The 13,688-nt window shown below is 38.4% G+C and overlaps 1 protein-coding gene across 1 annotated transcript in view; it reads left to right on the forward strand.

Annotated features, from left to right (window-relative positions):
- Positions 1-13,688, forward strand: part of LOC124802734 (serine/threonine-protein kinase/endoribonuclease ire-1) — a 146,566-nt gene that overhangs the window by 16,123 nt on the left and 116,755 nt on the right. Inside the window, exon 3 of the mRNA XM_047263706.1 lies at positions 12,199-12,241. Within this exon, the coding sequence (XP_047119662.1) occupies positions 12,199-12,241 (43 nt within the window). The remainder of the gene's footprint in view (positions 1-12,198; positions 12,242-13,688) is intronic.

Below are 13,688 nucleotides of genomic sequence, written 5' to 3' on the forward strand. Positions count from 1 at the left end.
TTGTGTCTGTATGTATATTTAAATATGTCTGCTTGTGTCTGTATGTGTGGATGGATATGTGCGTGTGTGCGAGTGTATACCTGTCCTTTTTTCCCCCTAAGGTAAGTCTTTCCGCTCCCGGGATTGGAATGACTCCTTACCCTCTCCCTTAAAACCCACTTCCTTTCGTCTTCCCCTCTCCTTCCCTCTTTCCTGATGAGGCAACAGTTTGTTGCGAAAGCTTGAATTTTGTGTGTATGTTTGTGTTTGTTTGTGTGTCTATCGACCTGCCAGCGCTTTCGTTCGGTAAGTCACCTCATCTTTGTTTTTATATATAATTTTTCCCACGTGGAATGTTTCCTTCTATTATATTGTACTCTTAAATTTGTTATTTAAGTAGTGAGCTTCAGTTGACTACCTAAAGTAAGCTAAATTAACCTAGAAAAATAAACAAATAAATAAATAATTATATAAACCAAATCATGGTGTTGTTGTTGTTATTGTTGTTGTTGTGGTCTTCAGTCCTGAGACTGGTTTGATGCAGCCCTCCATGCTCCTCTATCCTGTGCAAGCTTCTTCATCTCCCAGTACCTACTGCAACTTACATCCTTCTGAATCTGCTTAGTGTATTCATCTCTTGGTCTCCCTCTACATTTTTTACCCTCCACACTGCCCTCCAATACTAAATTGGTGATCCTTTGGTGCCTCAGAACATGTCCTACCAACCGATCGCTTCTTCTAGTCAAGTTGTGCCACAAACTTCTCTTCTCCCCAATCCTATTCAGTACTTCCTCATTAGTTATGTGATCTACCCATCTAATCTTAAGCATTCTTCTGTAGCACCACATTTTGAAAGCTTCTATTCTCTTCTTGTCCAAACTATTTATCGTCCATGTTTCACTTCCATACATGGCTACACTCCATACAAATAATTTCAGAAACAACTTCTTGACACTTAAATCTATATTCGATGTTAACAAATTTCTCTTCTTCAGAAACGCTTTCCTTGCCATTGCCAGTCTACATTTTATATCCTCTCTACTTCGACTATCATCAGTTATTTTGCTCCCCAAATAGCAAAACTCCTTCACTACTTTGAGTGTCTCATTTCCTAATCTAATTCCTTCAGCATCACCCGACTTAATTTGACTACATTCCATTATCCTTGTTTTGCTTTTGTTGATATTCATCTTATACCCTCCTTTCAAGACACTGTCCATTCCGTTCAACTGCTCTTCCAAGTCCTTTGCTGTCTCTGACAGAATTACAATGTCATCGGCGAACCTCAAAGTTTTTATTTCTTCTCCATGGATTTTAATACGTACTCCAAATTTTTCTTTTGTTTCCTTTACTGCTTGCTCAATATACAGATTGAACAACATCGGGGAGAGGCTACAACCCTGTCTCACTCCCTTCCCAACCACTGCTTCCCTTTCATGTCCCTCGACTCTTATAACTGCCATCTGGTTTCTGTACAAATTGTAAATAGCCTTTCGCTCCCTGTATTTTACCCCAGCCACCTTCAGAATTTGAAAGAGAGTATTCCAGTCAACATTGTCAAAAGCTTTCTCTAAGTCTACAAATGCTAGAAACGTAGATTTGCCTTTCTTTAATCTAGCTTCTAAGATAAGTCATAGGGTCAGTATTGCCTCACGTGTTCCAACATTTCTGAGGAATCCAAACTGATCTTACCCGAGGTCAGCTTCTACTAGTTTTTCCATTCGTCTGTAAAGAATTCGCATTAGTATTTTGCAGCCGTGACTTATTAAACTGATAGTTCGGTAATTTTCACATCTGTCAACAACTGCTTTCTTTGGGATTGGAATTATTATATTCTTCTTGAAGTCTGAGGGTATTTCGCCTGTCTCATACATCTTGCTCACCAGGTGGTAGAGTTTTGTCAGGACTGGCTCTCCCAAGGCCATCAGTAGTTCAAATGGAATGTTGTCTACTCCCGGGGCCTTGTTTGACTCAGGTCTTTCAGTGCTCTGTCAAACTCTTCACGCAGTATCATATCCCCCATTTCATCTTCATCTACATCCTCTTCCATTTCCATAATATTGTCCTCAAGTACATCGCCCTTCTATAGACCCTCTATATACTCCTTCCACCTTTCTGCTTTCCCCTCTTTACTTAGAACTGGGTTTCCATCTGAGCTCTTGATATTCATACAAGTGGCTCTCTTTTCTCCAAAGGTCTCTTTAATTTTCCTGTAGACTGTATCTATCTTACCCCTAGTGAGATAAGCCTCTACATCCTTACATTTATCCTCTACCCATGTCTGATTAGCCATTTTGCACTTCCTGTCGATCTCATTTTTGAGACGTTTGTATTCGTTTTTGCCTGCTTCATTTACTGCATTTTTATATTTTCTCCTTTCATCAATTAAATTCAATATTTCTTCTGTTACCCAAGGATTTCTACTAGCCCTCGTCTTTTTACCCACTTGATCCTCTGCTGCCTTCACTACTTCATCCCTCAAAGCTACACATTCTTCTTCTACTGTATTTCTTCCCCCCCTCCTTGTCAATTGTTCCCTTATGCTCTCCCTGATTCTCTGTACAACCTCTGCTTTAGTCAGTTTATCCAGGTCCCATCTCCTTAAATTACCACTTTTGCGTAGTTTCTTCAGTTTTAATCTACAGTTCATAACCAATAGATTGTGGTCAGAGTCAACATCTGCCCCTGGAAATGTCTTACAATTTAAAACCTGGTTCCTAAATCTCTGTCTTACCATTATATAATCTATCTGAAACCTGTCAGTATCTCCAGGCTTTTTCCATGTATACAACCTTCTTTTATGATTCTTGAACCAAGTGTTAGCTATGATTAAGTTGTGCTCTGTGCAAAATTCTACCAGACGGCTTCCTCTTTCATTTCTTAGCCCCAATCCACATTCCCCTACTATGTTTCCTTCTCTCCCTTTTCCTACTGACGAATTCCAGTCACCCATGACTATTAAATTTTAGTCTCCCTTCACTACCTGAATAATTTCTTTTATTTCATCATACATTTCTTCAATTTCTTCCTCATCTGCAGAGCTAGTCGGCATATAAACTTGTACTACTGTGGTAGGTGTGCGCTTCGTATCTATCTTCATTTTGTATTTATAACCCTGTAGTCACCTGACCAAATGTCTTGTTCCTCCTGCCACCGAACTTCACTAATTCCCTCTATATCTAACTTTAACCTATCCATTTCCCTTTTTAAATTTTCTAACCTACCTGCCCGATTAAGGGATCTGACATTCCTCGCTCCGATCCGTAGAACGCCAGTTTTCTTTCTACTGATAATGACATTCTCTTGAGTAATCCCCACCCATAGATCCGGATGGGGGACTATTTTACCTCCGGAATATTTTACCCAAGAGGACGCCATCATCATTTAACCACACAGTAAAGCTTCATGCCCTCGGGAAAAATTACAGCTGTAGTTTCCCCTTGCTTTCGGCCATTAACCAAATCATAGGATATACTAAATTAAAAATAATACAAATTCCCTGAAACAAAATACGTACCAATAATTAAGATTACCACCCAGGAGAAAAGTGCATAAACTCTTACTAGATTCGTTATTTAATAAATTAAATTTACAAACCCCATTATAATATATACTAAATTATATTCCACAGAATATTCATTCATATTTTGTTCTTGAACAGACACTATCATTTATATAATACTCTTAATCTAAACATGTTAAGGGATGGCATCATTGATTATAGTTTCCTCTGAAAGGCTTTTTTGTATAAAAAAGAATATACAGAAATGAGTTAGTAATTCCCACTGACCTCCTGATTCAAATTATAATAATAGAAATTCTTCCAAGGAATGGAAGGAGTTGTCAGAGATACCTTCTTGAGTTTGCTTTCAGATTTTGCTTTGCTCTCTGTCAGACATTTTATATCACTGGTGAGTGATCAAAAATTATAGTTGCACCCCTTTTTGTGCTAAGGACAACATTAATGTAGAGTAATGAATGCCATTTTTTTCCTCTTTATAATTATGTATGTCATGTTCCTTTTGATCTTCAGTGGATTATTTACAACTTACTTCATGGAGGAATAAATATACCACACAACAGAAGGCAAAATGTCCAAGCCCTTAAATAGATATGTACCACATGATGGCGCGTGAGCACCACAAATTATTCTTATAGCATGTTTTTGAGTAATGAGCATTTTCTTCTTTCTTAGAGATGAGTGACCCCATAATGTTTTTCATTATGTGATTGTTGAGTAAAAATATGCAAAATATGATGATTATTCAGAAAGCAAGGTCCAATTGGTTGCAAAATGGAAACCACAGTGAAAATGGATTTTTTTTTTTTTTCTTTGAGCAGTTGCCTATGCCTTCTAGCTACTTCTCTGCATAGTTGTTGCTCCAACTTAGACATTTGTCATAGCATTGTACCATCTTTCCAAGGCCCTTGTTGTAGAAGATAGCCACCAATGCCAAAATCCTACCTTCATAACCAGCAGTTCATGCGAGCAGAGATGAAAATCAGAGTGAGCAGAGTCCGTGTTGTATGGTGGGTGAGCATTGAAATTGCAGCAGGAGCATCCTCATTGCACCTGCAATGTGCAGCCAAGAAATGTCTCTGAGAATGAAATGCGTGACAGTTATATTATGTGAGGTTGCATGATATCAGGTGAAATCTCTCAGCAGGCACCCATACTTGGCAGGAGACTTTATTTTCTAGGCATCTTTACATGCTCACTGTGAGCTCAGAACTGAAAAGAGCAATGTGTGGTGATCAATAGGCATACTAGAGACATTGCCCCACACGTCTGTGCAAAACTTCATCAGATTTTCACTGTGGTTTCCATTTCACAACCGATTGGACCTTACTTTCCAAACAACCCTCATACGTCAACATACTGTCTGTCCCCAAGATTTGCAATGGTTCTATGTGCAGATGTGGCCCAACCAAGTCACTTTAGGAGTTTTAAAATTCATTTACTTCTCTTCAATATGGACACCTAAAATTTTGGAAGTTTTCACTATATTTGTTACTTCTTCACCATTTGTTACACTTATGGTTGGTGTAGTACTTCTAGATGTGGAGAACTGATTATGTTGTGTCTTTTTAAAATCGAGAGTGACACCATTCGCAGAAAACCAGTGAATGACACCTTTAAGAACATTGCTTACAATCTCTTCTGTTGTTGTATGTGTGCTTGGGTTGATTACAGTACTAGTATCATTTGCAAAAAGACCTAATCTTCCTTGTTGTATATTAGATGGAAGATGGTGTAAATGTGAGATTGATTACAGTACTAGTGTCATCTGCAAAAAGACCTAATCTTCCTTGTTGTATATGAGATGGAAGATGGCCTACATGTGAGGACACTGGCAGACATAAGATTGAGTTTTTCGGGAACCCCATGCCTGATTTGTTCCCATTCAGAAGAATCTTGGTTTAATTACATTGGCTTAATTACTAAGTACAACTGTATTCTTTTGGTTAGATGCAACATTACCTATTGGTTGGCTGCACCATCAATTTCATGAAACTTCAGTTTATCTAGGACAGGGCTCCACAGCAAACGTGCACCACATGCAGGCGGTGAGCTCAGGCCTTTGAATGGTGAGTGCTGTACCCCTTCCATCATCACAGAGAATGGGATAGAGAGCCATGTGAAGACTCCTTTTATATTGTGTCTACTTCGGTCATCATCAGTTATTTTGCTACACAAAAAGCAAAACTCATTTAGTACTTTAAGTGCTTAGTTTCCTTATCTAATTCCCTCAGCATCACCTGACTTAATTCAACTACATTCTGTTATTCTTAAATTGCTTTTGTTGATGTTCATCTTATATCCTCCTTTCAAGACAGTGTCCATTCTGTTCAACCGTTCTTCCAAGTCCTTTGCTATCTCTGACAATTACAGTGTCATTGGCAAACCTCAAGGTTTTTATTTTTTCTTCCTAAACTTTACTCCAAATTTTTTCTTGGTTTACTTTACTGGTTGCTCGATGTACAGATTGAATAACGTCAGGCATAAGCTACAACCCTGTCTCACTCCCTTCTCAATCCCTGCTTCCCTTTCATGGTCCTCGAATCTCATAACTGCCATCTGATGTCTGTACAAGTTGTAAATAGCCTTTCTCTCCCTGTATTTTACGCCTCCTACCTCTAGTCGATATTGTCAAAAGCTTTCTCCAAGTCTACAAATGCTCTGAACATAGGTTTGCCTTTCCCTTACCCTATCCTCTAATAGTAGTTGTAGGGTCAGTATTGCCTCTAACCTGATAGTTTGGTAATATTCACACCTGTCAGGATGTACTTTCTTTGGAATTGGAATTATTACATTCTTTTTGAAATCTGAGGGCATTTCTCTTTCTCATATATCTTATACATCAGATTGAAGAGTTTTATCATGACTCTCTCGCCTAATGCTATCAGTAGTTCTGATAAAATGCTGTCTGCTCCAGGGGCCTTGTTTCAACTTAGGCCTTTCAGTACTCTGTCAAATTCTTCTAGCAGTATCATGTCGTCCACCTCCTCTTCTTCTATGTCCTTTTCCATTGCTATAATTTTAACTTCAAGTTCATCTCCCTCATATAAACACTCTATGTACTCCTTCCACCTTTCAGTTTTCCCTTCATTACTTAGGACTGGTTTTCCATCTGAGCTCTTGATATTCATACAGCTACTTATCTTTTCTCCAAAGACATCTTTAATTCTCCTGTAGACGGTATCTATCTTTCCCCTGATGAAATATGCTTTAAAATACATTTTTTTCTCTAGCCATTGGTGCTTAGCCATTTTATACTTTTATCTCATTTTTATACGTTTGTATTTTGTTTCATCTGCTTCATTTGCTGCATTTTTATATTTTATGTTTTTAAAAGTTAAACTCAATACCTCTTGTGTTATTCAAGAATTTGTTCTGGGCCTTGTCTTTTTACCCATTGCTGTTTTCACTATTTCATCTCTCAAAGCCATCCATTTGTCTTCTACCTACTCCTTCCCCCTGTTCTAGTCAACCATTGTCTGATGCTCCCTGTAGTCAACTGGCACTTGAATCTCAATGTAGACAAGTGTAATGTGCTGCAAATACATAGAAAGAAAGATCCTTTATCATTTAGCTACAATATAGCAGGTCAGCAACTGGAAGCAGTTAATTCCATAAATTATCTGGGAGTAGGCATTAGGAGTGATTTAAAATGGAATGACCATATAAAATTAATCGTCGGTAAAGCAGATGCCAGACTGAGATTCATTGGAAGAATCCTAAGGAAATGCAGTCCGAAAACAAAGCAAGTAGGTTGCAGTACACTTGTTCGCCCACTGCTTGAATACTGCTCACCGGTGTGGGATCCATACCAGATAGGGTTGATAGAAGAGATAGAGAAGATCCAATGGAGAGCAGCGCTCTTCATTGTAGGATCATTTAGTAATCGCGAAAGTGTTACGGAGATGATAGATGAACTCCAGTGGAAGACTGCAAGAGAGACGCTCAGTAGCTCGGTACGGGCTTTTGTTGAAGTTTCGAAGTTTTGTTGAAGTTTGTGAAGTTTCGAGAACATACCTTCCCAGAGGAATCAAGCAGGATATTGCTCACTCCTACGTATATCTTGCGAAGAGACCATGAGGATAAAATCAGAAAGATTAGAGCACACACAGAGGCATACCGACAATCTTTCTTTCCACGAACAATACAAGACTGGAATAGAAGTACTGATAGAGGTACTCAAGGTACCCTGTGTCACACTCCGTGAGGTGGCTTGCGGAGTGTGGATGAAGATGTAGATATAGATTTTGCAAAATGCTCCCTCTGAAAATCTCAACAACCTCTGATTCTTTCAGCATATTCAAGTGCCATCTCCTTAATTTCCTCCCTTTTTTCAATTTCTTCAGTTTTAATCTACAGTTCATAACTAATAAAAGTTTGGTCAGAGATCACATCTCCCCCTCGAGGTGTCTTACCATTTAAAATCTAGTTCTGAAATCTCTGCCATGCCATTATGTAATCAGTCTTAAATCTTTCGGCATCTCCAGGTCTCTTCCATATATACAACCTTCTTTCCTGATTCTTAAACCAAATGTTAGCAATGTTTAAATTATGCTCTGTGCAAAATTCTACCAGGCAGCTTCCTGTTTCGTTCCTTTCTCCCAGCCCATAGGCACTCATTATTTTTCTTTCTTTTCCATTTCCAACTATCAAATTCCAGTTCCCCATCACAGTTAAACTTTCATCTCCCTTAACTATCTTATTAATTTCTTTAATTTCATCATACATTTCTTCAAGCTCTTCATCACCTACAGAGCTAGTTGGTGTATAAACTTGTACTATTGTGGTGGGTGTGGGCTTCATGTCTATCTTGCTGTGATAAGGTGTTCACTATGCAATTTGTAGTATCTTACCTGGATTCCCATTTTTCTATTCATTATTAAACCCACTCCTGCATTACCCCTATTTGATTTTATATTTTTGTAACCCTGTACTCATGTGACCAGAAGTCCTATTCCTCATGCCACTGAACTTTACCTGCCCAATTAAGGGATCTAATGTTCCATGCTCCGATCCGCGGAATGCCAGTTTTGTTTTTCCTGATGACATCCTCCTGAATAGTCCCCACCCTTAGATCTGCACGAGGGACTAATTTGCCTTCACCCTATTTTAGCCAAGAGGGTGCCTCCATTATTTAACCATATAGTAGAGCTGCATGCCCCCGGGAGAAATAAGAGCTGTAGTTTCCCATTGCTTTCAGCCATTATGAGTACCAGCATAGCAAGGCCATGTCGGTTGATTTCACAAGTCCAGGTCAGTCAATCATCCAGACTGTTGCTCCTGCGACTACTGAAAAGGCTGCTGCTCCTCTGCAGGAACCACATGTTTGTTTGGCTTCTCAATATCCGTTTCTTGTGGTTGCATCTTCAGTAGAGCTATCTGTATCATTGAGGCACGCAAGCCACCCCATCACAGCAAGGTCCATCTAGTTGCAATGAATTTCCTCTAAATTGTACAACAGTTTGCATTTATTGCATGGGTGTTTACAAACTTTACTTTCAGTGTTGATATCTGAGTACAAGTCTCACTAAACCAAAAGCTTCCCATTTTTATGGATACATCTTTTTTTAATATACAATATTTCATTGTGATTCTCACTCTTACCTTCTCTAAGAAGTCCCTTCAGCACAGTGTTGGAAACTCCATGCTGTACTTGCAGCGACGTAAAAGCGATGGCTGTCAATCTCCAGCTGCTGCATCTCATAATGGTGTAGTACAAACAAATATCTCCACTAACATAGCATATCCTATGCAGAAATATAGACCTGTGCGCTATTTGAAATATACGCTTTAGTATACAGAGTGGCAAAAAGATCTTACGGTTGTAAAGTACAAATAAAGCAAGTGTTAAGATTGATAAGAAATGTCTTATTGGTCAGATGTCAGAATGGTGTTGATGGAAATTAAAGAACATATCATTGGACCAACCGATTTCATCAATTTAAAATTTGAAGGTGACGTCCTTCAAATGGTGCCCTTCTGTGATGAAGAACTCCTCCAGTCTCGCACCAAAACTGTTGAACAACTTCCCAAACATTGCAGAAGACAGGTTGGCGATTTCTTGAGTTACGGCCACCTTAAATTCACCAGTATGTGGGGCTTGTTTGTATAGACTCTTGATTTCAAGAAACCCCACAAGAAAAAATCACAAATGCTTAGATCAGGGGAGCATGCTGGTCATGCAGTATCCCCAAAATGCGAGATTGATTACTCGGCCACGAAACTTCCTTTTCCCAAAGTTCATCACCTCATTGGCTGTATGAGCAGTTGCCACATCCTGCTGGAACTACATTCTACTGTGCACTAAGCGATTTCTCTGAAGTCCAGAGATCAGGAAGTTTTGTAACATCAACAGATAAAGTTGCGAATTGACCATAACAGTTTGACCACCCTCTTCAAAGAAATACGACCTATTGACACAAGTTTTTGCTACACCACACCACACAGTGATCTTAGGACTATACAGAGGACATTCATGCAGTTCTTTAGGATTTGTAGCTGACCAATAATGTAAGTTCTGTTTGTGTACACAACCATACAGATGAAAATGCTCCTCATCGCTCATCGTGAAAATTTTTTCGCCTGTCATCAAATCAGTCATTTGCTCTGAAAATGCTTTTTGCTTTGCATAGTCATTGGGCTTTAACTGCTGAACAATAGCCATTTTGTATGGATGGAAATGCAGAGGGAACTGCAAAATTTGTCTTACCAAGTGGTCAGACATTTGCGAAGCAGCAGCTTGTTTACAGGTCGGCTGCCGAGAAATGGCTTTCACAGCTTCTCTTACTCTATCAATATTCTCTGGTGTCCGGGCTGACCTTGGATGGGCTGTCAACTTCCGTTTCAATGCTGAACTGCTAGCTCTGAAGTTACTCACACACAGCATAATTGTGTTGCATGTCAGAACCTAAATTAAAACTCCTTCGGAACTGCTGCTGCACAACAGTGCAGGAATCGCCACTTTTAGAAAATGCCTCGACAACAAACGCGTGATGCTCAACCAACCACTGCTCCAAAGTTACTAAGAATGTTCATGAGTAGGCTCTGAAACGCGCCTATCCCCACCATCCCCCACCACCTATTCGCTGAACCGCGCAGCAGCGAAAATCGTCAGATCATTTTGTCACTCATTTATAACATTAATTATGACAAGGTTACTAATTTGTAAGTGGCAATGGAGTACAGAAGATTTTGCAACTCTGACTTATGAGGTATATATCCAGAATTTAACTACCTAAATGTTCACTGACTTCACAATATCCACGCGTTATTTGGTTCATGGTAGTGAGTTGCCTGGTTTGTGTCAGGCTATGGCACTAAATAGTAGCCCATTGTAATCTTCACTGTTCATTTATGACACTAGAGTATTAATTCAACAAAAATAGACAAAAGGAACATGATGTATGTGTTAACCCCTCCCTCCATGATTGTATTATGATGTTTGTCACAAATAACCTGTCACCATTTCAAAATAACAGTAACATTAGCAAATATCACATTTGGAACACCCAACAGAAGACCTCTCTTATTAAGAAGTAACCTTTAGTATCACTCAAAAAGCAGCGTGTACAAATTATGCAGTGGCATTTGTGTATTAAAGTTGCTTACAGGTGGCAAAAAGAAATTGTATTCATTGTATCCTACATCTAAATATACACAGTAGAAAAACTCTCTCTCTCTCTCTCTCTCTCTCTCTCTCTTTGTGTGTGTGTGTGTGTGTGTGTGTGTGTGTGTGTGTGTGTGTGTGTGTGTCTGATACAAATAGAAAGATGTCACATGTACAGAGTGATTATAATTAAGTTCCAGCAAGCAAGTTTGCTTTTCTCTTCTGCATTGACATATCCTTTGTGACTGGGGAAACTACTAAGTACAGATTTTATATTGTAACATCCCATATTTGCAAATGCTATAATGTATCAATTCTGTATGTGAGCTGTTCAAATCAGATATTGCTTTAGTAAACAGTGATATTAAAATTAATGAAAATTTTAACGTGTTTGTTGTTCATTATTAATTTCTAACAGTGCAAACAAAGGCTGATTATTGCTAAAATCACATTTGCAACATGTAAGGAAAGGGGGCAGAGGTGTCATGAAGGTAATGTAGAAACAATTTTAATATAACTTCTTCCTACATTATAAAAAAGTTCCTCAGCAGGGTCTATATAATTGTGACTGCAAGGCTAAGTAGAAAGCATTAGACAACAAATTCAAATCCAGAATTCGATACTCACTCGGTGCTAGGATTTTTTTTCTGGAACTTATTGCATCATTCACTTCCATAAATAGTTTGCAGGTGTGAAAAATGCCAAGCAGCACCATAATTTGAAATGCACATTGAATTGTAAAGCCCCTGTTATTAGCTGGGTAAGTCAGTTCAAAGATCAGAGAAAGACAAAGCCATACTACAACCATTAGGACTGTGCCTAGGAAAGCCATGGTGCTCTAACCACCTTGAGCTTGAGGACAGCTGTACCTACACCTATTAATCTAAAGAAGAAAGTAAAGCATTTAAAGACAAAAAATAGATACAAAATATCTCAGAGATAATAGGTGAGCCTAACAAGTCATTGACTTTGGTGAATAAATAAATCTAATTGTTGTGTATTTGAGGATAAAAGTGTTGATTGCAGTGGTTAGAAGTTGTTATTGCTTTACCTTGACAGTTTTACTTATCATTTCTTGTATTATCTGTTTCAGAGCCGGCTGTGAAAGTACCAATTGACACATCAAAAGCCATAAAGTAAGTGTTGTTTATAATCTTCTGAAGCTGTAGCTTCATTTGTTATCAATTTTTTCTTTAGTGTGAGAAGTGAGTGAATTCTCTCCTGGCATAGGCCATGTTGGCAAAATCTTGTATAGTATTTGTGTATACATAAAGCATGATGTATGTTTTAACTCAGTGAGGATATGTTTGTAAAATGATATATTGGAAATAATATATGTTTTGGCTACATCCATACAGTGGATACTGTCTAAAGATGAATAAATAAATAATCTTAAATATATGCTACACAGATCACAAATTAAAACATGTATTTCTATTTCCTTTTCATTCTTTATACATGGCTATTCAAAAAGAAGGAACAGATTTCAAACATTTATTGCTTCCAAACTACAAAACATAGAAACTCGATTCCAGCATTCCGGGAAAGAAAAGTTCAGATTTTATGCATTCAATGTGAGCACCATGTGCTGCACGACAAATATCAAAATAGTTGCTCATTTCCTGCCAGCCACAAAGCAGCTGATCTCTCATTATCAAATTTACCACTTCAACAATGGATGCTGCAGACTTTTAAGAATGTGAGGCATAGGGGGGATTAAAATACAGTCTTTTACGTAACCCTATAGGTAAAAGTCACAAGTTGTGAGGTCTGGAGAGCTGGGAGGTCACCGACAATGAAGTTCATCTTGTGCTCCTCCTCTTCCAACCCATTGTCCTGGAATGGTGTCATTCAGGTAACGTCGGACACATTTAGAGAAATGAAGCATGGCACCATCTTGCATGAAGACGAAGTCATCTGAATCATCTTCAAGTTGAGGAAATAAACAGTTTTGAAGCAAGTCTGGATGGGTTAGTCCTACCACATTTGTCTCCATGAAGAAGAAAGCAACAGTGCCAGTGCACCCATGATTGGAATGTCTATCAGGACTGTTCAGATTTTAAACTGTTGTCTGTCCAGGAACGTTGGAATTAAGGTGCTACCTGTTGTAATTTGGAAGATATAAATTTTTGAAATCCATTCCTTCTTTTTGAATAGCCCTGTATTTCGATTGTTTTTCCTCTCTTCTCTTCCCTAATCAAATATCTTATTGGTGTGTATTTCATGTGTAATTTCATAATTATTTTTAAACTGCAGTTCTATCAAAGGTTCTAATGAGATGTTTACAGTGGTAGTTTATAGTACAAAATTCTCTCTCACACACCTTATGTAGCCATGAGCAGAATAAGTAATTTGCACTCACTACCATACGGCTACAGTATCCTACACTCATGATCAGTATCAGGAGGAGTTTATTTGTTACGTAATAGCAGTTACTGCTCATTACGTTCTTCAAGCAACATCAGTGTCAACGGGAAACTTCGGTATGTTCCCCATTCCAAACAAAATTATTTTTAAGGTGAAATTTTATACGTCCATTCAACAGAGCAGTTCAAAATTAGTGTAGTACGACATTCCATTTAT

Source organism: Schistocerca piceifrons, chromosome 6 (genome assembly GCF_021461385.2).
Source record: "Schistocerca piceifrons isolate TAMUIC-IGC-003096 chromosome 6, iqSchPice1.1, whole genome shotgun sequence".
NCBI lineage: Eukaryota > Metazoa > Arthropoda > Insecta > Orthoptera > Acrididae > Schistocerca > Schistocerca piceifrons.